The following is a 26,836-nucleotide window of genomic DNA, read 5'->3' on the forward strand; positions in this document are numbered from 1 at the left end:
CATTTGAGAAAATATTCCTGCAGCATCAGGAAATGTGAATTATTATGTGGCTTATAATTAATGTACATTTTTGTGGTGGTTGATATATTGATATATAGCCTTTTTAAACCTCAAATATATTTCCTGCATTGCATGAAAGTTATTCTGTAGTGGGGGGGGTGATCAAATTAAGATCTTAGATCTGTACTCCGAATTTGACTTGGTGATATGGTGCTGCTAGTGATAGGCAACATTTAGAGACAGAATACAGAGGGAGGGGTTTACACAACAGTTTACGGACAACATTATACACAAATAGCTAGTGAGCATTGAGCTATAAGAGAATGAGCAGTGGATATACACATTTAGACAACGGGTGGGTCTAATCCTGATTGATGACTGGTTAAAACCGTATTCCAGCCTGTGTCTATTCCACAAATTACCACCGGCTAAATATATTACATTAAAATCCCTATATTCTCTGTTCCATTTGACTGCGCAATCCACTATCTCATCAGCCCAGCCAGGCGATTTATACATTTGATGTCCACTGTATAAAGCATCTAGACATTATCTGATGTGTCTTTTCTTTTTGTATAAACCTTGCTGTCTGTCTCTCCGGCAACATTGTTTCAATATTCAAATTCCATCTCCAGTTGTCGCAAAGTAATGAACGTGTCATGAATCGGGATGAGACAGATTGGCAGGAAGCTTTTCTCAGCCGGTCGAAGTCATGAATACAAAGAAAGTCTTTCCAGCTTCTGTTTGAAGTGATTGTGTTGGCTGTGTTGTTGGCTCCTCTGAACAACAGTGTCCTGACAACAGAGCACATTGACTTTGCCAGGTGAAATATTGCATGGATGTATCTGAATAAATGTCACTAGAAAACAGCTTAAACAAATGCAAATGCTGCTACTTTGCTGTTATTCTGGCTGCACTCTTTGACGTGACTGTAAGTTATCTGTAGTTGTCTAGCTAGAAAGGGCAAGAGATAAGAACGTATGGCAATGGAACATTGAGAACGAACAACTGGAACATTGAGAACGAACGACTGTCCATAGATACAGAACGAAAGACTGAACGACTAGGTCGCGTCCATAGATACAGAACGAAAGACTTAACTACTGGGTCGCGTCCATAGATACAGAACGAAAGACTTAACTACTGGGTCGCATCCATAGATACAGAACGAAAGACTTAACTACTAGGTCGCGTCCATAGTTACAGAACGAAAGACTTAACTACTGGGTCGCTTGTCTGGCAACCGAACCAATAAAACAAACGGCCAGCCTGCTTGGGTATGAACACTAGATTGCTGGTTGGAGAGGGCCACAGTATAGTCCTTTAGTCTCTATGGGCCAGATGGCTGGTTGGAGAGGGCCACAGTATAGTCCTTTAGTCTCTATGGGCCAGATGGCTGGTTGGAGAGGGCCACAGTATAGTCCTTTAGTCTCTATGGGCCAGATGGCTGGTTGGAGAGGGCCACAGTATAGTCCTTTAGTCTCTATGGGCCAGATGGCTGTTGGAGAGGGCCACAGCACAGTCCTTTAGTCTCTATGGGCCAGATGGCTGCTTGGAGAGGGCCAGAGCACAGTCCTTTAGTCTCTATGGACCAGATAGCTGGTTGGAGAGGGCCACAGTATAGTCCTTTAGTCTCTATGGACCAGATGGCTGGTTGGAGAGGGCCACAGCACAGTCCTTTAGTCTCTATGGGTCAGATGGCTGGTTGGAGAGGGCCACAGCATAGTCCTTTAGTCTCTATGGGCCAGATGGCTGTTGGAGAGGGCCACAGCACAGTCCTTTAGTCTCTATGGGCCAGATGGCTGGTTGGAGAGGGCCACAGTATAGTCCTTTAGTCTCTATGGGCCAGATGGCTGGTTGGAGAGGGCCACAGCACAGGGAAAGTAACTGTTTAGATGGGGTGTCTATAACATCCAATCACATAGGTTTACAGCAGCTGACAGATGCAAAGTCACTGCCAAAAACTCCAATTGCCCTGGTTTAGATAATGACAAGCTCTGTACAGATATATGATCTTAATTTAATCTAACTGTTGCAGGATAACTCAACATTGTTGGGCTAAAGGGTAGAGCTGCCACTTTCAAGGAGCGGTACTGTAACCCGGAAACTTATAAGAAATTCCGTTATGAGGGATATCCGACGAACAATCAAACAGGCAAAGCGTCAATACAGGACTAAGATCAAATCGCCCTGCTCGTCGGATGTGGCAGGGCTTGCAAACTATTACAGACTACAAAGGGAAGCACAGCCGAGAGCTGCCCAGTGACACGAGCCTACCAGATAACTTCTATGCTCGCTTCGAGGCAAATAACACAGCTGATGACACAATAGTGGTAGACCTGATCACCGACAATGATGAGACAGCCTATAGGGAGGAGGTCAGAGACCTGGCCGTGTGGTGCAAGGACAACAACCTCTCCCGCAACGTGATCAAGACAAAGGAGATGATTGTGGACTACAGGAAAAGGAGGGCCGAGCACGCCACCATTCTCATCGATGGGGCTGTAGTGGAGCAGGTTGAGAGCTTTAAGTTCCTTGGCGTCCACATCACCAACAAACTAACATGGTCCAAGAACACCAAGACAGTCGTTTTTAGCCAAGTCTAGGCTAAAAACCTATTCCCCCTCAGGACACTGAAAAGATTTGGCATGGGTCCTCAGATCCTCAAAAGGTTTTACATCAGGACCTCTATACCATGCAGTGTCAGAAGAAGGCCCTAAAAATTGTCAAAGACTCCAGCCACCCTAGTCATAGACTGTTCTCTCTGCTTCCGCACGGCAAGCAGTACCGGAGCGCCAAGTTAAGGTCCAAGAGGCTTCTCAACAGCTTCTACCCCCAAGCCATAAGACTCCTGAACAGCTAATCAAATGGCTACCCAGACTATTTTCACCCCCCCCCCCCCAATATGCTGCTACAACTCCCTGTTAAAATCTATTTAATCAATTTAATAACCCTACCTGCATGTACATAATTACCTCAATTACCTAGACACCGGTGCCACCACACATTGACTCTGAACCGGTACCCCCTGTATATAGCTTCCACATTGACTCTGAACCGGTACCCCCTGTATATAGCCTCCACATTGACTCTGAACTGGTACCCCCTGTATATAGCCTCCACATTGACTCTGAACTGGTACCCCCTGTATATAGCCTCCACATTGACTCTGAACCGGTACCCCCTGTATATTGACTCTGAACCGGTACCCCCTGTATATAGCCTCCACATTGACTCTGAACTGGTACCCCCTGTATATAGCCTCCACATTGACTCTGAACCGGTACCCCCTGTGTATAGCCTCCACATTGACTCTGAACCGGTACCCCTGTATATAGCCTCCACATTGACTCTGAACTGGTACCCCCTGTATATAGCCTCCACATTGACTCTGAACTGGTACCCCCTGTATATAGCCTCCACATTGACTCTGAACTGGTAGCCCCTGTATATAGCCTCCACATTGACTCTGAACCGGTACCCCCTGTATATAGCCTCCACATTGACTCTGAACTGGTACCTCCTGTATTTAGCCTCCACATTGACTCTGTACCAGTACCCCCTGTATATAGCCTCCACATTGACTCTGAACCAGTACCCCCTGTATATAGCCTCCACATCGACCCTGTACCGGTACCCCCTGTATATAGCCTCCACATTGACTCTGAACCAGTACCCCCTGTATATAGCCTCCACATTGACTCTGAACCAGTACCCCCTGTATATAGCCTCCACATTGACTCTGAACCAGTACCCTCTGTATATAGCCTCCACATTGACTCTGAACCAGTACCCCCTGTATATAGCCTCCACATTGACTCTGAACTGGTACCCCCTGTATATAGCCTCCACATTGACCCTGAACCAGTACCCCCTGTATATAGCCTCCACATCGACCCTGTACCGGTACCCCCTGTATATAGCCTCCACATTGACTCTGAACCAGTACCCCCTGTATATAGCCTCCACATTGATTCTGAACCAGTACCCCCTGTATATAGCCTCCACATTGACTCTGAACTGGTACCCCCTGTATATAGCCTCCACATTGACTCTGAACCAGTACCCCCTGTATATAGCCTCCACATTGACTCTGAACCAGTACCCCCTGTATATAGCCTCCACATTGACTCTGAACCAGTACCCCCTGTTTAAAGCCCTGCTATTGTTGTTTACTGCTGCTCTTTAATAATTTGTTTTTATTTTCTTAAAACTGCAGTGTTTGTTAGGGGCTTGTAAGTCTACCTACACCTGTTGTATTCAGCATTTCACTCTAAGGTTTACCTACACCTGTTGTATTCAGCATTTCACTGTAAGGTCTACCTACACCTGTTGTATTCAGCATTTCACTCTAAGGTTTACCTACACCTGTTGTATTCAGCATTTCACTGTAAGGTCTACTACACCTGTTGTATTCAGCATTTCACTGTAAGGTTTACCTACACCTGTTGTATTCAGCATTTCACTGTAAGGTCTACCTACACCTGTTGTATTCAGCATTTCACTGTAAGGTCTACTACACCTGTTGTATTCAGCATTTCACTGTAAGGTCTACTACACCTGTTGTATTCAGCATTTCACTGTAAGGTCTACTACACCTGTTGTATTCAGCATTTCACTGTAAGGTCTACCTACACCTGTTGTATTCAGCATTTCACTGTAAGGTCTACTACACCTGTTGTATTCAGCATTTCACTGTAAGGTTTACCTACACCTGTTGTATTCAGCATTTCACTGTAAGGTCTACCTACACCTGTTGTATTCAGCATTTCACTGTAAGGTCTACTACACCTGTTGTATTCAGCATTTCACTGTAAGGTCTACTACACCTGTTGTATTCAGCATTTCACTGTAAGGTCTACTACACCTGTTGTATTCAGCATGTGACAAATACAATTCGATTTGATATTTGAAGGTTAAAAAGGCTTCTGAAGTTTGTCATTTCCACTTTTGAAAAATGTCCATTAATTATAATCCACATAATAATTCAAATGTCCTGTTGCTTCAGGATTATTTTCCTGCTGCAGCAAACTGACTGAGATGAAGATCCTACATGTGTAGCAGTATATCTGTCTTTAATGCACATGGCTTTATTAGGAGGACAGGATTCTCTTTGGGCCATTTGACAGGTTTTATTTACTGTTGTTGAGGCTGGTTGAATGAGTTCCCTATGAGAGGTCGCTTCCTCTGCAAGGAAACAGGCGGCCGCACCAGTTTCCTCATATTCAATTAAAAGTACGTTTGGGACCTAACACAAAATGGCTGTTGAAACTGTGGGACACATTTCTCTGCAACATTAGAAGTCGGATAAATGTGTTGATTTGATGGAAAGACGAGCAGACGGGTAAGTCTAGGCTACATAGAACTATGTTATATTATAAAGTTAGGTCGTTGTCAGACTTTCAATAGTCAGAGCAGGTTTGATATATGATCTCTTATCATGCTGACCAACCTGATGGTCTCGTTGGAAATGTGAAAAATATCAGGTCTAGTCTACCTGCTCTGTCCTGACACTGGAAGGCCTATATTGTTATACGAACTATCACTAACAAACCACTATTATACAGTTGAAGTCAGAAGTTTACACACACTTAGGTTGGAGCCATTAAAACTAGTTTTTCAACCACTCCACATATTTCTTGTTAACAAACTATAGTTTTGGCAAGTCGGTTAGGACATCTACTTTGTGCATGACAAGTCATTTTTCCAACAATTGTTTACAGACAGATTATTTCACTTATAATAAACTGTATCACAATTCCAGTGGGTCAGAAGTTTACATACACTAAGTTGACTGTGCATTTAAACAGCTTGGAAAATTCCCTAAACTTATGTCATGGCTTTAGAAGCTTCTGATAGGCTAATTTACATTATTTGAGTCAATTGGAGGTGTATCTGTGGATGTATTTCAAGGACTACCTTCAAACTCAGTGCCTCTTTGCTTGACATCATGGGAAAATCAAAAGAAATCAGCCAAAACCTCTGAAAAATATTTGTAGACCGCCACAAGTCTGGTTCATCCTTGGGAGAAATTTCCAAACGCCTGAAGGTACCACGTTCATCTGTACAAACAATAGTACGCATATATAAACACCCTGGGACCATGCAGCCGCCATTCCACTCAGGAAGGAGACGTTCCTATAGATTAACGTACTATTTTGCGAAAAGTGCAAATCAATCCCAGAACAACAGCAAAGGACCTTGTGAAGATGCTGGAGGAAACATGTACAAGTATCTATATCCACAGTAAAATGAGTAATATATTGACATAACCTGAAAGGCCGCTCAGCAAGGAAGAAGCTACTGCTCCAAATCCGCCGTTAAAAAAGCCAGTCTACAGTTTGAAACTGCATATGGGGACAAAGATCGTACTTTTTGGAGAAATGTCCTCTGGACTGATGACACAAAAATAGAACTGTTTGGCCATAATGACCATCGTTATGTTTGGAGGAAAAAGGGGGAGGCTTGCATGCCAAAGAACCCCATCCCAACCCTGAAGCACGGGGGTGGCAGCATCATGTTGTGGGGATGCTTTGCTGCAGGAGGGACTGGTGCACTTCACAAAATAGATGGCATCATGAGGGTGGAAAAATATGTGGATATATTGAAGCAACATCTCAAGACATCAGTCAGGAAGTTAAAGCTTGGTCGCAAATGGGTCTTCCAAATGGACAATGACCCCAAGCATACTTCCAAAGTTGTAGCAAAATAGCTTAAGGACAACAAAGTCAAGATATTGGAGTGGCCATCACAAAGCCCTGACCTCAATCCTATAGAAAATGTGTGGGCAGAACTGAAAAAGTGTGTGCGAGCAAGGAGGCCATACAAACCTGATTCAGTTACACCAGCTCTATCAGGCGGAATGGGCCAAAATTCACCCAATTTATTGTGGTAAGCTTGTGGAAGACTACCCGAAACGTTTGACCCAAATTAAGCTATTTAAAGCAATACTACCGAATACTAATTGAGTGTATGTAAACTTATGACCCACTGGGAATGTGATGAAAGAAATAAAAGCTGAATTAAATCATTCCCTCTACTATTATTCTGACATTTCACATTCTTAAAATAAAGTGGTGATCCTAACTGACCTAAAACAGGGAATTTTAACTAGGATTAAATGTCAGCAACTGTTAAAATGGAGCTTAAATGTACTTGGCTAAGGTGTATGTAACTGTACATTATAACCTAGCCTACATTACATAACATACATTATCTTACTTGTTGCTTTCTGAATGTATAAATTATTTCCCCCTCAGACAAACAAACAGTGACATTATTATTAGTATTATTGCTGCACTGTCTAGAACTACCTTAACAAACAGTGACATTATTATTAGTATTACTGACAGTTACCATGGAGAAGAGATGTCACAACTACATAATCGTGTGAATTCATTAAATCATCTGACTGTTTCGATGTGTCTGTTAGTAAATATTTTTATTTCTTAGAAACAATGAATTATTATGAACAATTGACATTCAAGAATTAGTTGCCACTACGTTAACCACAACCAACATGCTGGATCTCTGTTTAGTTGTCAGAGGTCTAAAATGAGTCTCTCTGGGGAGAGAGAGGAGGGGGTCCCTGCCTCTAAAATGAGTCTCTCTGGGGAGAGAGAGGAGGGGGACCCTGCCTCTAAAATGAGTCTCTCTGGGGAGAGAGAGGAGGGGGACCCTGCCTCTAAAATGAGACTCTCTGGGGAACATGACACCACAGCTAAAAGGTGAGATGACAAGTTTGTTCATATGAAGAGTTTATTTCCAAAATGCTGTATCCCAATCACATTTGTTTTCATCAGAAATGATTGCTTATGGTTACTTTCTATCGGTTCGGTTGTCAGAGACGCGACCCAGTCGTTAAGTCTTTTTGTTCTGTATCTATGGATGAGACCCAGTCGTTAAGTCTTTTTGTTCTGTATCTATGGATGAGAGCCAGTAGTTAAGTCTTTTTGTTCTGTATCTATGGATGAGACCCAGTCGTTAAGTATTTTTGTTCTGTATCTATGGATGAGAGCCAGTCGTTAAGTCTTTTTGTTCTGTATCTATGGATGAGACCCAGTCGTTAAGTCTTTTTGTTCTGTATCTATGGATGAGACCCAGTCGTTAAGTCTTTTTGTTCTGTATCTATGGATGAGACCCAGTCGTTAAGTCTTTTTGTTCTGTATCTATGGATGAGACCCAGTCGTTAAGTCTTTTTGTTCTGTATCTATGGATGAGAGCCAGTCGTTCGTTCTAAATGATCCATTGCCAAACTGGGTGGTAACGTTCTTATCCCTTGCTAGCTAGACAACTACAGATAACTTACAGTCACGTCAAAGAGTGCAGCCAGAATAACAGCAAAGTAGCTGCAGTTCCATTTGTTTTAGCTGTTTTCTAGTGACATTTATTTGGATAAATCCATGACAATGAGCTAATGATGCACAATTTCACCTGGAATAGAACATGTGCTCTCTCATCAGGACACTGTTGTTCAGAGTCCTATCAAAGCCAATGTACCAACATTTCTGAAAACAGATATATAGCGTTTTGGAATGAAACTCTTCTTACAGTATGATTCCCCATCTGAGCTCAGAGTAGATGAGAGATGGAATGTTTGTCTCTGTTGTGTTGAAGACCAATCAAGCAGGAGAGACCAGCCTCCCCTGTACCCAGCGGTCTGTCCATGAAGAGTGACCGGTCTATGGGTGTACCTATAATGTTTAGAGAGGGAGACTTTTCTACTGGACAAAGGTAAGAGGTCATGGTGTTAAACAACACTGTCTCTAGTTATTTCTCCCTTTTTTCCATTTTCAAAGTCCTGAAACAATATTAAACAAACACAACATTCCCTCCCTGTGTGTGTGTACACTCCATGGATGTTTGTCCCCAGAAACCAACAGGAGAGATCAGAGTCAGAGATTCTCAGTGGTCAGTCTTCCCAGAGTCAGCAAACAGACCTGGCCTCCATATTCAGTGTATGTGGTCCTGTTATGTACATTTGTTTTTGTTTACCTCAAGTAAAGTTGATCTGTCAATCATTCATTAATGTGTTCATGAGAAAGTATTTCTTCTCTTGCTTAAATTATTTACTTTATTTATTTCAGTTGCTTGAAGAGAATATTATGACATTTATGAAGAACGAGCTGAAGATGTTCAAGAGGATTCTTAGTCCAGAACTCCCAGAAGGCTTTGAGAGTCAGAAGAAGGATAAGGAAGTGGATGCTGAAGATGAGAAGCAGGAGAGCAGTGCCAGAGAGGGGGCTCTGAAGATCACACTGCACATCCTGAGGAAAATGAACCAGAAGGAGCTTGCTGACACACTGGAGAAAAGTAAGAGCTGTCTGCCTCATGATGAATGCTGTTTTACAACAAACATTTAAAAGCTGTAGCTAAAGTACAGCTAAAGTAGCCATGTAACTCAATGACATTGTACCAGACTTAACACAACACCTAGTGACCTCATCAAGTACAGTACCAGCAGGGATGTGTTGTGGTGATTCATTTAGACAAGAGAGAATTAATAATACCATCAATAATACCAATAATGATATAAATCAGTCACACCAGTGTGTAATGTATAATGAAAACCTTACACATTTATACAGACACTTACAGTAAGAGAATACATTATTACAATGTAAACATTATAGCACAGTCCTACAATACTGTAGGCATTCAATCAGATGTAATATTAATATCCTCTGTGTTATTTCTTCATTCAGATGATCTTGCTGTGATTTGCCAACGTGAACTCAAATCTCATCTAAAGGAGAAATTTCAATGTGTATTTGAGGGGATCGCTAAACAAGGAAACCCAACACTTCTCAATAAGATCTACACAGAGCTCTACATCACAGAGGGTGGAACAGGAGAGGTCAATAATGAACATGAGCTGAGACAGATTGAGACAACAACCAGGAAACAAGCAAGACCAGAGACTGCAATCAAATGTAATGACATCTTCAAACCCTTAACTGGACAAGACAAACTTATCAGAACTGTGTTGACAAAGGGAGTCGCTGGCATTGGAAAAACAGTCTCTGTGCAGAAGTTCATTCTGGACTGGGCTGAAGGAAAAGCAAATCAGGATGTCCAATTTGTATTTTCATTCCCTTTTCGTGAGCTGAATTTGATGAAAGAGAAAAAACACACTTTGATTGAACTTCTCAACCACTTCTCAATGGAAACCAAAGAATCAAGGATCTCCAAATACGACATGTACAAAATTCTGTTAATCTTTGATGGTCTGGATGAGTGCCGACTGCCCCTAGACTTCCAGAAGAACAAGATCTGTTGTGACGTCACAGAGTCAACCTCAGTGGATGTTCTGCTGACAAATCTCATCAAGGGAAATCTGCTTCCCTCTGCTCTCCTCTGGATAACTACCCGACCTGCAGCAGCCAATAAGATGCCTTCAGGGTGTGTTGACCAGGTGACAGAGGTACGAGGGTTCAATGACCCACAGAAGGAGGAGTACTTCAGGAAGAGATTCAGTGATGAGGACCTGGCCAGCAGAATCATCTCACACATAAAGACATCAAGGAGCCTCCACATCATGTGCCACATTCCAGTCTTCTGTTGGATATCTGCAATAGTGCTTGAACACATGCTGAAACATAAGAGAGAAGAGATGCCCAAGACTCTGACTGAGATGTACACACACCTTGTGGTGTTTCATACAATAAAGAAGAACGAAAAGTATCTTGGGAAAGAAGAGACAGGTCCAGACTGGAATAAAGAGAGCATTCTGTCACTGGGAAAACTGGCTTTTCAACAGCTTGTGAATGGCAATCTGATTTTCTATGAAGAAGACCTGAAAGAGGCTGGCATTGATGTCAATGAAGCCTCAGTGTACTCAGGATTGTGCACACAGCTCTTTAAAGAGGAATGTGGGCTGTACCAGGACAAGGTGTACTGCTTCGTGCATCTGAGCATTCAGGAGTTTCTGGCTGCTGTATATGTGTTCCTCTCATTCATCAACAACAATGAAAATCTAATGGCCGAACCTCAATCAACGTCCAGGAACTTTTATGTGAGGATCAGACGGAAAATTAAAGTCACCGTCTACAAGAGTGCTGTGGATGAAGCCTTACAAAGTGAGACGGGAAACCTGGACCTTTTCCTCCGCTTCCTTCTGGGCCTCTCACTGGAGTCCAATCAGAAGCACTTACGAGGTCTACTGACAAAGACAAGAAGCAGCTCACAGAGCCATGAAAAAACAGTCAAGTACATCAAGGAGAAGATCAGGGAGAATCCCTCTCCAGAGAGGTGCATTAATCTGTTCCACTGTCTGAATGAACTGAATGACCATTCTTTAGTGGAGGAGATCCAAAGCTACCTGAGCTCAGGAAGTCTCTCAGAAGCCAAACTGTCACCTGCACAGTGGTCAGCTCTGGTCTTTGTGTTGCTGTCTTCAGAAAAGGAGCTGGATGTGTTTGACCTGAAGAAATACTCCAGATCAGAGGAAGGTCTTCTGAGGCTGCTGCCAGTGGTCAACGCCTCCAGAGCTGCTCTGTGAGTAAATACAATGATATTTAAGAACTAATCAGCAGGATGAAATATTCAGTTTAGAGAAAAATCTGTATTATTGAATAACATATTGAATCAGTACATTGCTGTTCACATTAGTATAATAAAATAACCATAAAATTCTAGGAGACGGAAGATGAATCTATATGTTGTTTGGGAGAATAAACTAAATGCATCTGCCATTGTCCTTCTACAATCCTGGTGTTAAATGAACAGTGTGTTTGTGAAATCATGATGATCTCTTTGTCAGGCTGTCAGGCTGTGGAGTCACGGACAAAGGCTGTGCTTCTCTGGTCTCTGCTCTGAGGTCAAACCCCTCACACCTGAGAGAGCTGGACCTGAGTAACAATGACCTGAAGGATTCAGGAGTGAAGCTGCTCTCTGATGGACTGGGGAATCCCCACTGTAAACTGGAGACTCTGAGGTCAGTATTCCTGTTGTCATGACGTTGGCCTGGGGGTAGGTTTATGACTGTCATAAATACCTCTTCCCCCCCTTTTCCTCTCCCTACCCTACTGATGTGACATTTAAAAACTCCTTGGTTAACATAGAGTTTCTGGGAACATCAGAAGGTGGGAGGAAATGAACCATATTCTGGTAATCTGACCAGTTGAACATATGCGTGGGTACTTAATGAATATGATGTCAGTTCGGTTCTCATATGAGATATTCTCATCAATGATAGGATGACATAAACTCTAGTCTGAGCGTTGTAGTTATCGGATTCACATGGAATTGTTGTTCAATTTAAATGTTTGAATATAACATTATTGGTGAAAAGATTAAATGTAATTTTAGCTTCCAAATGAGAGATTTGGGTTTGCATAAGGTTAGGGCTCTGCTCAATCAGTGACCTTGTGAAGAGACATGGGCTGTAAACTATGAAAACACACCCTTCTCCCTCCACTATATAAAGTCTTGACGAAAATGTAACCTCCTGTTCCGGGTACATTAGGATGACGGTCCGATGTCAGAATGGTTCAGATAATAACTGTTCTGGGTACATTAGGATGACGATCCGATGTCAGAATGATTCAGATAATAGCTGTTCCGGGTACATTAGGATGACGATCCGATGTCAGAAGGGTTCAGATAATAACTGTTCCGGGTACATTAGGATGACGATCCGATGTCAGAAGGGTTCAGATAATAACTGTTCTGGGTACATTAGGATGACGATCCGATGTCAGAAGGGTTCAGATAATAACTGTTCTGGGTACATTAGGATGACGATCCGATGTCAGAATGGTTCAGATAATAACTACAGAACGAAGCCAACCTGAGTGTGAGATTTGGTTGCGTATGGTATGAACTCTTATTCACTACAGAAGTGATTCCTCCTAGCCGTTGAGTTAGCAACAGCAGCTGCAAAAGTGGGCTAGGAAAGAACAGACAGAGTATCCCGTCTACCACACAATGACATTACTGCAACTTATCCAATTTACCAGCAGAGACATTCTTCAATAGAACTCGTTTGGGCAACACGGCCTTCCATCTACCACCAACCTACCGAAGCGCAGCTCAGAGTAAATATTTATTGCATTTTCCTTTTCCAAATGGGCGGTAATTTAGAATGCATAAGATACCATATTTACAATAGAGACATCGCTTCTCCCTTTGTTCCTCAATCTTCCCGTTCTTTCACTCGAACCCAGCCCCTTTTCTTTTGTGTAACCAGCTGTCATATCTGTTTTGTCCGCAAGGGACGTTTTCCTTTATGACATAATTTGTAATCAAGGTATGATTCATTCTGTGTATGTGTAATTCTGTGTGATTACTTAGGTATTTAGTAAATAAATAATTAAACCCAATTTTGTATTGCTGATTCAACGTGTTAGCCAGGGTTTGTGAAGATAACCAAGAATTCAAAACTTTCAGATGAGACTGAAATAAGGTGCCGATTAATATTGACTGCTATTGATGTAAAATATGACTTGGTCTTTAAGAGTTTATTCGGAAGATAACTGCTTTATAAATATTATTTTGTGGTGCCCCGACTTTCTAGTTAATTACATTTACATGATTAGCTCAATCAGGTAATATTCATTACAAAGAAAGGATTTTATAAAATAGCATGTCATATCACAATCCGGCATAGCCAAAGACACGACACTGTAGTTGGTCAACAAGTGATAACTGTTCACCAGATCCACGTGTTTACCAGGTACACATAGTCCACATCATATGTGTTTGGACAGTGAAGTTTACAGTTTTAAATTTGGAGCTATGCTCCAGCATTTTGGATTGAGATCAAATGTTTCATATTAGGTGACAGACAGTACAGAATGTAATCTTTAATTAGAGGTTAATGGTGAGAGGTTAGAATGTTTTGTTGTAGCATCTCACTCGTTATTATTAATGATTAATTCATGATTTTTCTTAATCATGGAAGTCACAAGCTTGATGTATTCATTGCACTAAACTTTTGACAATTTTAATACACAATACGTGAATTGGTCAGAATACTTTTACTTTTTCAAATAGGGGGACTAGATACATAAAGTGTGTTTATTTTTCTAAATGGTGAAATGGATGTGTATGAAAATATCCTCAAATAAAAGGTGACATTATATACTGTTACCTTATATGAAACATTTGATCTAATATTGAAAATGATATAGTTTAGAACCACATTTAAATGTTAGCTTCACTGTCCTAAGATGGCGCCGAAGAGGATGGCTGACGTCTTACTTCCTAATCAATTGTGTTATTTTGTTAGTTTTTTAGCGTTGTTTGTCACATATATTATTTAACTTATTTTGTACATAATGTTGCTGCTACCGTCTCTTATGACCGAAAAATTACTTCTGGACATAAGAACTGCGATTCCTCACTACGAACTGGAGGAAGCTTTTTCCTTTAACGAGTAGGATATACTGCTCTCCCGGGAACAGGCCCAAATCCCCGTAATTTGCATGAAGAAAAGACGGAGGAAAAGAGGACGCAAATTGAGCTGCCTTCTGAGAATCCGTAGGCGAGCGATTAAACTCCCACTGCCATCCATTCTACTTGCTAGCATGCAATCATTGGAAAATAAAATTGATGACCTACGATTACGATTATCCTACCGACAGGACATTAAGAACTGTAATATCTAATGTTTCACCGAGTCGTAGCTGAACGACGACACGGATAATATCGAGCTGGTGGGATTTTTAATGCACCGGCAGAACAGAGAAGCTACGTCTGGTAAGACGAGGGGTGGGGGTGTGTGTCTTTCCGTCAATAACAACTGGTGCGTGATGTCTAATATTAAAGAAGTCTCGAGGTATTGCTCACCCGAGGTAGAGTACCTTATGATAAGCTGTAGACCACACTATCTACCAAGAGTTCTCATCTATATTATTCATAGCCATCTATTTACCACCACAGGCCAATGCAGGCACTAAGACCGCACTCAACCAACTCTGTCAGGCCATAAGCAAACAAGAAAATGCTCATCCAGAAGCTGCGCTCCTAGTGGCCAGGAACTTTAATGCAGGCAAAATTAAATCAGTTTTACCAAATTACCAAACTTTCCCCCTCAGGAGACTGAAAAGATTTGGCATGGGTCCCCCTATCCTCAAAAAGATCTACAGTTGCATCATCAAGAGCATCCTTACCGGTTGCATCACCGCCTGCTATGGCAACTGCTCGGCATCTGACCACAAGGTTCTACAGAGGGTAGTGCGTATGGCCCAGTACATCACTGGGGCCAAGCTTCCTGGCACCCAGGACCTCTATAATAGGCGGTGTCAGAGGAAAGCCCATAAAATTGTCAGACTCAAGTCACCCTCGTCATAGACTGTTTTCTCTGCTACCGCACGGCAAGTGGTACCGTAGCGCCAAGTCTGGGACCAAAAGGCTCCTTAATAGCTTCTAACCCCAAGCATAAGACTGTTAAACAATTAATCAAATGGCCACCGGACCATTACATAGACCCCCACTCTCCCCATCCATTTGGTTGTACACTGCTGATACTCGCTGTTAAATATCTTTGCATAGTCACTTCACCCCTCCCTACATGTAAACATTACTTCAACTAACCTGTAACCCCGCACTCTGACTCAGTACTGCTACCCCCTGTATATAACATCATTATTGTTATGTTATTGTGTTACTTTTTATAATTTTTTATTTCGTTTTTTACTTTAGTTTATTTGGTAAATATGTTCTTAACTCTTCTTGAACTGCACTGTTGGTTAAGGGCTTGTAAGTAAGCTTTTCACTGTGAGGTCTACACTGTTGGTTAAGGGCTTGTAAGTAAGCTTTTCACTGTGAGGTCTACACTGTTGGTTAAGGGCTTGTAAGTAAGCATTTCACGGCAAGGTCTACACTGTTGGTTAAGGGCTTGTAAGTAAGCTTTTCACTGTGAGATCTACACTGTTGGTTAAGGGCTTGTAAGTAAGCATTTCACGGCAAGGTCTACACTTGTTGTATTCGGCGCATGTGACAAATAAAGTTGGATTTGATTTTGATTTGATTTTGTTTGGTGTGGACTGAATACTCAATACAATCTAAATATGATACCTCACTGTCTGTCTTTTGACTGATACTTCTTTTTAAATGGTCTGGTCAGTTAACAGTGTGTTTGTGAAATGATGATGATCTCTTTGCAGGCTGTCAGGCTGTCTAGTCACAGAGGAAGGCTGTGCTTCTCTGGTCTCAGCTCTGAGGTCAAACCCCTCACATCTGAGAGAGCTGGACCTGAGCTACAATCACCCAGGAGACTCAGGAGTCAGACTGCTCTCTGCTGGACTGGAGGATCCACACTGCAGACTGGAGAAACTCAAGTATGTAGAGGGTTTATGTCAATGTTCATATCAGGCATATTTGACTTATCAGGCCTGTTAAGACAAACATTCTTACCAAATTATATGCTGACTGTGTGTGTTGTGTGTAACCCTCAATGACTGTCTGTTCTTCTGCTTACCACTACAGTGTGGAACATGGTGGAGAGAACGCAATGAAACCTGGCCTTAGAAAATGTGAGTGTTAACTGCTGTGAAGAATATGATTAAGAAAAAGTCTTAAATTCAAGTTAAGTCAAAGTCAAAGACCACCATCATTACTTACTTGGTCATATTAAATATAATCTGTAGTTCTACAGAAGCAGAAATCAGGGACACCAATGTTTAGAAAGAGTTGCTTTGACAATGTGTTTGTCTGTGTAGGTGAGTGGCATGTTCGTGTTACATATGTGTGTGTGTTCAGGGTGTGAGTGTATGTGTGTCATTTTTGTGAATAAGTGTTTTTTTACATTACCATACAGTATAACATATGATCATTCAACAAGTCTCAAGTTACCTTAACTTCTCCTGTTGATACCTAGACACATCTACATTAAATGTATGTGTAATTAGTGAAAAGTGAGTTAACATTCTAATGTGAATGATGATGACTCCTAATATTGTGTCTGGTTTCATCCATCAGATGCCTGTGATCTCACACTGGACCCAAACACAGTAAACAGACTCCTCTCTCTGTCTGAGGAGAACAGAAAGGTGACATGTAGGAGACAGGAGCGGCGGTATCCTGGTCACCCAGATAGATTTGAGGACTGTGAACAGGTGCTGTGTAGAGAGGGTCTGACTGGGCGCTGTTACTGGGAGGTAGAGAGGAGTGGGGGAGGGGCTGTTATGGGAGTGACATATAAAGGAATCAAAAGGAGAGGAGGGGGCATTGACTGTGGGATTGGATACAATGACAAGTCCTGGAGTCTGGTCTGCTCTGACTGCAGTTACAAGGCCTGTCACAATAATAATCACACTACCATAGACGTCCCTTCCTCCAGCTCCCACAGAGTAGGAGTGTATCTGGACTGGCCAGCTGGCACTCTGTCCTTCTACAGAGTCTCCTCTGACACACTGACCCACCTGTACACATTCCACACCACATTCACCGAGCCCCTCTATCCAGGGTTTAGGGTTTATGATGTTACCTCCTCAGTGTCCCTTTGTCAAGTGGTCACTGTGTCAAACACAACATGATGTTTCACTCTAATCATGTGTTTTATATTTGATCACAATATGACATTTAAATACACGGAGGAACACACACACCAGTTTGGACCAGTTTATTCCTGGAAATAATAACCATGGTAACTCTGTGTCCGTCTCTTTCTGTGATCCTGCGCCCTGTGAGAACACACACACACAAACACACACACAGGACACACATACGCAACAGACACACACACGCACTGGACACACATACACATACTGGACACACACACTGGACAAACACACGCACTGGACACACACACGCACTGGACACACACACGCACTGGACACACATACGCAACAGACACACACACGCACTGGACACACACACTGGACAAACACACGCACTGGACACACATACGCAACAGACACACACACGCACTGGACACACATACACATACTGGACACACACACTGGACAAACACACACACTGGACACACACACGCACTGGACACACACACGCACTGGACACACACACTGGACAAACACACGCACTGGACACACACACGCACTGGACACACACACGCACTGGACACACACACTGGACAAACACACGCACTGGACACACATACGCAACAGACACACACACGCACTGGACACACATACACATACTGGACACACACACTGGACAAACACACACACTGGACACACACACGCACTGGACACACACACGCACTGGACACACATACGCAACAGACACACACACGCACTGGACACACACACTGGACAAACACACGCACTGGACACACATACGCAACAGACACACACACGCACTGGACACACATACACATACTGGACACACACACTAGACAAACACACACACTGGACACACACACGCACTGGACAAACACACACACTGGACACACATACGCAACAGACACACACACGCACTGGACACACACACTGGACAAACACACGCACTGGACACACATACGCACTGGACACACATACGCAACAGACACACACACGCACTGGACACACACACTGGACAAACACACGCACTGGACACACATACGCAACAGACACACACACGCACTGGACACACATACACATACTGGACACACACACTAGACAAACACACACACTGGACACACACACGCACTGGACAAACACACACACTGGACACACATACGCAACAGACACACACACGCACTGGACACACACACTGGACAAACACACGCACTGGACACACACACGCACTGGACACACACACGCACTGGACACACACACGCACTGGACAAACACACGCACTGGACACACATACACATACTGGACACACACACTAAACAAACACACACACTGGACAAACACACACACTAGACAAACACACACACTCGACACACACACACACTGGACAAACACACGCACTGGACACACACACACACTAAACAAACACACACACTAAACAAACACACACACTGGACACACACACACACACTGGACAAACACACGCACTGGACACACACACACACTGGACACACACACGCACTGGACACACACACACACTGGACAAACACACACACTGGACAAACACACGCACTAGACACACACACGCACTGGACAAACACACACACTAGACACACACACACACTAGACACACACACACACTCATACATAAACGTCGTAAAGGCGTTTTATGTTCCAACCGATTGTGTTATTTGTTTGTTTATTTGCATTGTTTGTAACTTATTTATTTGCTTATTTTGTACATAATGTTGCTGCTACCGTCTCTTATGACCAAAAAATAACTTCTGGACATCAGGTCTGCGATTACTTACTACGGACTGGCAGAATCCTTTTTTTCCTTTAACGAGTCTGACGAGCCCGACGCAAACAATATACTGCTCTCTCGGGAACAGGCCCAGATCCCTGTGATGTGGCAGGGCTTGCAAACCATTACAGACTACAAAGGGAAGCACAGCCGAGAGCTGCCCAGTGACACGAGCCTACCAGATGAGCTAAACTACTCCTATGCTCGCTTCGAGGCAAAGAACACTGAAACATGCATGAGAGAACCAGCTGTTCCAGAAGACTGTGTGATCACGCTCTCCGCGGCCGATGTGAGAAAGACCTTTAAACAGGTCAACATTCACAAGGCTGCAGAGCCAGAAGGATTACCAGGACGTGTACTGTGAGCATGTGTTGATCAACTGGCAAGTGTCTTCACTGACATTTTCAACCTCTCCCTGTCTGAGTCTGTAATACCAACATGTTTTAAGCAGACCACCATAGTCCCTGTGCCCAAGAACGCTAAGGTAACCTGCCAAAATGACTACCGACCCGTAACACTCACGTCTGTAGCCATGAAGTGCTATGAAGTGCTGGTCATGTCTCACATCAACACCATTATCCCAGAAACCCTAGACCCACTTTGTTATGGTATCTTCTGTTTGGGTGTCTCAGGTCAGGACTTTGCTATGGCATCTTCTGTTTGGGTGTCTCAGGTCAGGTCTGAGCCATAATCAGAATGTGTCTATGTCTATTTCCAGCCCTGCCATTTCTACATGTCCTGATCTAGTGTTTGACCCCTGACCTCCTCATACCGTCTCACTGTCCATGTCTGCTTTTAGCTCCCACCTCTACTTCACTGTGTTATAATGGATCTTATGCTTGTTATGTCACCTCTGTAACCAGCTATCAAACATACTGACCTTTCTGACTCTATCCCATGGTCCTACTTCACTGTGTTATAATGGACCTTATGCTTGTTATGTCACCTCTGTAACCAGGTATCAAACATACTGACCTTTCTGACTCTATCCCATGGTCCTACTTCACTGTGTTATAATGGACCTTATGCTTGTTATGTCACCTCTGTAACCAGGTATCAAACATACTGACCTTTCTGACTATCCCATGGTCCTACTTCACTGTGTTATAATGGACCTTATGCTTGTTATGTCACCTCTGTAACCAGGTATCAAACATACTGACCTTTCTGACTATCCCATGGTCCTACTTCACTGTGTTATAATGGACCTTATGCTTGTTATGTCACCTCTGTAATCAGGTATCAAACATACTGACCTTTCTGACTCTATCCCATGGTCCTACTTCACTGTGTTATAATGGACCTTATGCTTGTTATGTCACCTCTGTAATCAGGTATCAAACATACTGACCTTTCTGACTCTATCCCATGGTCCTACTTCACTGTGTTATAATGGACCTTATGCTTGTTATGTCACCTCTGTAATCAGGTATCAAACATACTGACCTTTCTGACTCTATCCCATGGTCCTACTTCACTGTGTTATAATGGACCTTATGCTTGTTATGTCACCTCTGTAATCAGGTATCAAACATAATGACCTTTCTGACTCTATCCCATGGCCCTACTTTCTAGAACTGAACATTTCAATTCCTCTATGAGTTTGTTTCGTGTCCATTTACTTATTTATGTATGTATTTGTTGTATATTGGGTGGCAGCGTAGCCTAGTGGTTAGAGCGTTGGACTAGTAGGCCATCATTTGGGTGGCAGCGTAGCCTAGTGGTTAGAGCGTTGGACTAGTAGGCCGTCATCTGGGTGGCAGCGTAGCCTAGTGGTTAGAGCGTTGGACTAGTAGGCCGTCATCTGGGTGGCAGCGTAGCCTAGTGGTTAGAGCGTTGGACTAGTAGGCCGTCATCTGGGTGGCAGCGTAGCCTAGTGGTTAGAGCGTTGGACTAGTAGGCCATCATTTGGGTGGCAGCGTAGCCTAGTGGTTAGAGCGTTGGACTAGTAGGCCATCATCTGGGTGGCAGCGTAGCCTAGTGGTTAGAGCGTTGGACTAGTAGGCCATCATTTGGGTGGCAGCGTAGCCTAGTGGTTAGAGCGTTGGACTAGTAGGCCATCATCTGGGTGGCAGCGTAGCCTAGTGGTTAGAGCGTTGGACTAGTAGGCCATCATCTGGGTGGCAGCGTAGCCTAGTGGTTAGAGCGTTGGACTAGTAGGCCATCATTTGGGTGGCAGCGTAGCCTAGTGGTTAGAGCGTTGGACTAGTAGGCCATCATCTGGGTGGCAGCGTAGCCTAGTGGTTAGAGCGTTGGACTAGTAGGCCATCATCTGGGTGGCAGCGTAGCCTAGTGGTTAGAGCGTTGGACTAGTAGGCCATCATCTGGGTGGCAGCGTAGCCTAGTGGTTAGAGCGTTGGACTAGTAGGCCGTCATTTGGGTGGCAGCGTAGCCTAGTGGTTAGAGCGTTGGACTAGTAGGCCATCATCTGGGTGGCAGCGTAGCCTAGTGGTTAGAGCGTTGGACTAGTAGGCCATCATTTGGGTGGCAGCGTAGCCTAGTGGTTAGAGCGTTGGACTAGTAGGCCATCATTTGGGTGGCAGCGTAGCCTAGTGGTTAGAGCGTTGGACTAGTAGGCCATCATTTGGGTGGCAGCGTAGCCTAGTGGTTAGAGCGTTGGACTAGTAGGCCATCATTTGGGTGGCAGCGTAGCCTAGTGGTTAGAGCGTTGGACTAGTAGGCCATCATTTGGGTGGCAGCGTAGCCTAGTGGTTAGAGCGTTGGACTAGTAGGCCGTCATCTGGGTGGCAGCGTAGCCTAGTGGTTAGAGCGTTGGACTAGTAGGCCGTCATCTGGGTGGCAGCGTAGCCTAGTGGTTAGAGCGTTGGACTAGTAGGCCGTCATCTGGGTGGCAGCGTAGCCTAGTGGTTAGAGCGTTGGACTAGTAGGCCATCATTTGGGTGGCAGCGTAGCCTAGTGGTTAGAGCGTTGGACTAGTAGGCCATCATCTGGGTGGCAGCGTAGCCTAGTGGTTAGAGCGTTGGACTAGTAGGCCATCATTTGGGTGGCAGCGTAGCCTAGTGGTTAGAGCGTTGGACTAGTAGGCCATCATCTGGGTGGCAGCGTAGCCTAGTGGTTAGAGCGTTGGACTAGTAGGCCATCATCTGGGTGGCAGCGTAGCCTAGTGGTTAGAGCGTTGGACTAGTAGGCCATCATTTGGGTGGCAGCGTAGCCTAGTGGTTAGAGCGTTGGACTAGTAGGCCATCATCTGGGTGGCAGCGTAGCCTAGTGGTTAGAGCGTTGGACTAGTAGGCCATCATCTGGGTGGCAGCGTAGCCTAGTGGTTAGAGCGTTGGACTAGTAGGCCATCATCTGGGTGGCAGCGTAGCCTAGTGGTTAGAGCGTTGGACTAGTAGGCCGTCATTTGGGTGGCAGCGTAGCCTAGTGGTTAGAGCGTTGGACTAGTAGGCCATCATCTGGGTGGCAGCGTAGCCTAGTGGTTAGAGCGTTGGACTAGTAGGCCATCATTTGGGTGGCAGCGTAGCCTAGTGGTTAGAGCGTTGGACTAGTAGGCCATCATTTGGGTGGCAGCGTAGCCTAGTGGTTAGAGCGTTGGACTAGTAGGCCATCATTTGGGTGGCAGCGTAGCCTAGTGGTTAGAGCGTTGGACTAGTAGGCCATCATTTGGGTGGCAGCGTAGCCTAGTGGTTAGAGCGTTGGACTAGTAGGCCATCATTTGGGTGGCAGCGTAGCCTAGTGGTTAGAGCGTTGGACTAGTAGGCCATCATCTGGGTGGCAGCGTAGCCTAGTGGTTAGAGCGTTGGACTAGTAGGCCATCATTTGGGTGGCAGCGTAGCCTAGTGGTTAGAGCGTTGGACTAGTAGGCCATCATTTGGGTGGCAGCGTAGCCTAGTGGTTAGAGCGTTGGACTAGTAGGCCGTCATCTGGGTGGCAGCGTAGCCTAGTGGTTAGAGCGTTGGACTAGTAGGCCATCATCTGGGTGGCAGCGTAGCCTAGTGGTTAGAGCGTTGGACTAGTAGGCCATCATCTGGGTGGCAGCGTAGCCTAGTGGTTAGAGCGTTGGACTAGTAGGCCATCATTTGGGTGGCAGCGTAGCCTAGTGGTTAGAGCGTTGGACTAGTAGGCCGTCATTTGGGTGGCAGCGTAGCCTAGTGGTTAGAGCGTTGGACTAGTAGGCCATCATTTGGGTGGCAGCGTAGCCTAGTGGTTAGAGCGTTGGACTAGTAGGCCGTCATTTGGGTGGCAGCGTAGCCTAGTGGTTAGAGCGTTGGACTAGTAGGCCATCATTTGGGTGGCAGCGTAGCCTAGTGGTTAGAGCGTTGGACTAGTAGGCCATCATTTGGGTGGCAGCGTAGCCTAGTGGTTAGAGCGTTGGACTAGTAGGCCATCATCTGGGTGGCAGCGTAGCCTAGTGGTTAGAGCGTTGGACTAGTAGGCCATCATTTGGGTGGCAGCGTAGCCTAGTGGTTAGAGCGTTGGACTAGTAGGCCATCATTTGGGTGGCAGCGTAGCCTAGTGGTTAGAGCGTTGGACTAGTAGGCCGTCATTTGGGTGGCAGCGTAGCCTAGTGGTTAGAGCGTTGGACTAGTAGGCCATCATTTGGGTGGCAGCGTAGCCTAGTGGTTAGAGCGTTGGACTAGTAGGCCATCATTTGGGTGGCAGCGTAGCCTAGTGGTTAGAGCGTTGGACTAGTAGGCCATCATTTGGGTGGCAGCGTAGCCTAGTGGTTAGAGCGTTGGACTAGTAGGCCATCATCTGGGTGGCAGCGTAGCCTAGTGGTTAGAGCGTTGGACTAGTAGGCCATCATCTGGGTGGCAGCGTAGCCTAGTGGTTAGAGCGTTGGACTAGTAGGCCATCATTTGGGTGGCAGCGTAGCCTAGTGGTTAGAGCGTTGGACTAGTAGGCCGTCATCTGGGTGGCAGCGTAGCCTAGTGGTTAGAGCGTTGGACTAGTAGGCCGTCATCTGGGTGGCAGCGTAGCCTAGTGGTTAGAGCGTTGGACTAGTAGGCCGTCATCTGGGTGGCAGCGTAGCCTAGTGGTTAGAGCGTTGGACTAGTAGGCCATCATTTGGGTGGCAGCGTAGCCTAGTGGTTAGAGCGTTGGACTAGTAGGCCATCATCTGGGTGGCAGCGTAGCCTAGTGGTTAGAGCGTTGGACTAGTAGGCCATCATTTGGGTGGCAGCGTAGCCTAGTGGTTAGAGCGTTGGACTAGTAGGCCATCATCTGGGTGGCAGCGTAGCCTAGTGGTTAGAGCGTTGGACTAGTAGGCCATCATCTGGGTGGCAGCGTAGCCTAGTGGTTAGAGCGTTGGACTAGTAGGCCATCATTTGGGTGGCAGCGTAGCCTAGTGGTTAGAGCGTTGGACTAGTAGGCCATCATCTGGGTGGCAGCGTAGCCTAGTGGTTAGAGCGTTGGACTAGTAGGCCATCATCTGGGTGGCAGCGTAGCCTAGTGGTTAGAGCGTTGGACTAGTAGGCCATCATCTGGGTGGCAGCGTAGCCTAGTGGTTAGAGCGTTGGACTAGTAGGCCGTCATTTGGGTGGCAGCGTAGCCTAGTGGTTAGAGCGTTGGACTAGTAGGCCATCATCTGGGTGGCAGCGTAGCCTAGTGGTTAGAGCGTTGGACTAGTAGGCCATCATTTGGGTGGCAGCGTAGCCTAGTGGTTAGAGCGTTGGACTAGTAGGCCATCATTTGGGTGGCAGCGTAGCCTAGTGGTTAGAGCGTTGGACTAGTAGGCCATCATTTGGGTGGCAGCGTAGCCTAGTGGTTAGAGCGTTGGACTAGTAGGCCATCATTTGGGTGGCAGCGTAGCCTAGTGGTTAGAGCGTTGGACTAGTAGGCCATCATTTGGGTGGCAGCGTAGCCTAGTGGTTAGAGCGTTGGACTAGTAGGCCATCATCTGGGTGGCAGCGTAGCCTAGTGGTTAGAGCGTTGGACTAGTAGGCCATCATTTGGGTGGCAGCGTAGCCTAGTGGTTAGAGCGTTGGACTAGTAGGCCATCATTTGGGTGGCAGCGTAGCCTAGTGGTTAGAGCGTTGGACTAGTAGGCCGTCATCTGGGTGGCAGCGTAGCCTAGTGGTTAGAGCGTTGGACTAGTAGGCCATCATCTGGGTGGCAGCGTAGCCTAGTGGTTAGAGCGTTGGACTAGTAGGCCATCATCTGGGTGGCAGCGTAGCCTAGTGGTTAGAGCGTTGGACTAGTAGGCCATCATTTGGGTGGCAGCGTAGCCTAGTGGTTAGAGCGTTGGACTAGTAGGCCGTCATTTGGGTGGCAGCGTAGCCTAGTGGTTAGAGCGTTGGACTAGTAGGCCATCATTTGGGTGGCAGCGTAGCCTAGTGGTTAGAGCGTTGGACTAGTAGGCCGTCATTTGGGTGGCAGCGTAGCCTAGTGGTTAGAGCGTTGGACTAGTAGGCCATCATTTGGGTGGCAGCGTAGCCTAGTGGTTAGAGCGTTGGACTAGTAGGCCATCATTTGGGTGGCAGCGTAGCCTAGTGGTTAGAGCGTTGGACTAGTAGGCCATCATCTGGGTGGCAGCGTAGCCTAGTGGTTAGAGCGTTGGACTAGTAGGCCATCATTTGGGTGGCAGCGTAGCCTAGTGGTTAGAGCGTTGGACTAGTAGGCCGTCATTTGGGTGGCAGCGTAGCCTAGTGGTTAGAGCGTTGGACTAGTAGGCCGTCATTTGGGTGGCAGCGTAGCCTAGTGGTTAGAGCGTTGGACTAGTAGGCCATCATTTGGGTGGCAGCGTAGCCTAGTGGTTAGAGCGTTGGACTAGTAGGCCATCATTTGGGTGGCAGCGTAGCCTAGTGGTTAGAGCGTTGGACTAGTAGGCCATCATTTGGGTGGCAGCGTAGCCTAGTGGTTAGAGCGTTGGACTAGTAGGCCATCATTTGGGTGGCAGCGTAGCCTAGTGGTTAGAGCGTTGGACTAGTAGGCCATCATTTGGGTGGCAGCGTAGCCTAGTGGTTAGAGCGTTGGACTAGTAGGCCATCATTTGGGTGGCAGCGTAGCCTAGTGGTTAGAGCGTTGGACTAGTAGGCCATCATTTGGGTGGCAGCGTAGCCTAGTGGTTAGAGCGTTGGACTAGTAGGCCATCATCTGGGTGGCAACGTAGCCTAGTGGTTAGAGCGTTGGACTAGTAGGCCATCATTTGGGTGGCAGCGTAGCCTAGTGGTTAGAGCGTTGGACTAGTAGGCCATCATTTGGGTGGCAGCGTAGCCTAGTGGTTAGAGCGTTGGACTAGTAGGCCATCATTTGGGTGGCAGCGTAGCCTAGTGGTTAGAGCGTTGGACTAGTAGGCCATCATTTGGGTGGCAGCGTAGCCTAGTGGTTAGAGCGTTGGACTAGTAGGCCGTCATTTGGGTGGCAGCGTAGCCTAGTGGTTAGAGCGTTGGACTAGTAGGCCATCATTTGGGTGGCAGCGTAGCCTAGTGGTTAGAGCGTTGGACTAGTAGGCCGTCATTTGGGTGGCAGCGTAGCCTAGTGGTTAGAGCGTTGGACTAGTAGGCCATCATTTGGGTGGCAGCGTAGCCTAGTGGTTAGAGCGTTGGACTAGTAGGCCATCATTTGGGTGGCAGCGTAGCCTAGTGGTTAGAGCGTTGGACTAGTAGGCCAT

At 45.5% G+C, this 26,836-nt stretch overlaps 1 protein-coding gene across 1 annotated transcript in view; it reads left to right on the forward strand.

Moving 5' to 3' along the window:
- Positions 1-7,351: 7,351 nt before the first annotated feature.
- The window catches only part of LOC116352858 (NLR family CARD domain-containing protein 3-like), a gene marked incomplete at its 3' end in the record, with an annotated part of 47,322 nt that continues 27,837 nt past the window's right edge, over positions 7,352-26,836 (forward strand). The window contains exons 1-6 of the mRNA XM_031814090.1: positions 7,352-7,727; positions 8,617-8,733; positions 8,873-8,957; positions 9,087-9,312; positions 9,705-11,496; positions 16,110-16,283. Of these exons, the coding sequence (XP_031669950.1) occupies positions 7,555-7,727; positions 8,617-8,733; positions 8,873-8,957; positions 9,087-9,312; positions 9,705-11,496; positions 16,110-16,283 (2,567 nt within the window). The remainder of the gene's footprint in view (positions 7,728-8,616; positions 8,734-8,872; positions 8,958-9,086; positions 9,313-9,704; positions 11,497-16,109; positions 16,284-26,836) is intronic.

The sequence above is a fragment of the Oncorhynchus kisutch genome, unplaced genomic scaffold (assembly GCF_002021735.2).
Source record: "Oncorhynchus kisutch isolate 150728-3 unplaced genomic scaffold, Okis_V2 Okis06b-Okis10b_hom, whole genome shotgun sequence".
Classification (NCBI taxonomy): domain Eukaryota; kingdom Metazoa; phylum Chordata; class Actinopteri; order Salmoniformes; family Salmonidae; genus Oncorhynchus; species Oncorhynchus kisutch.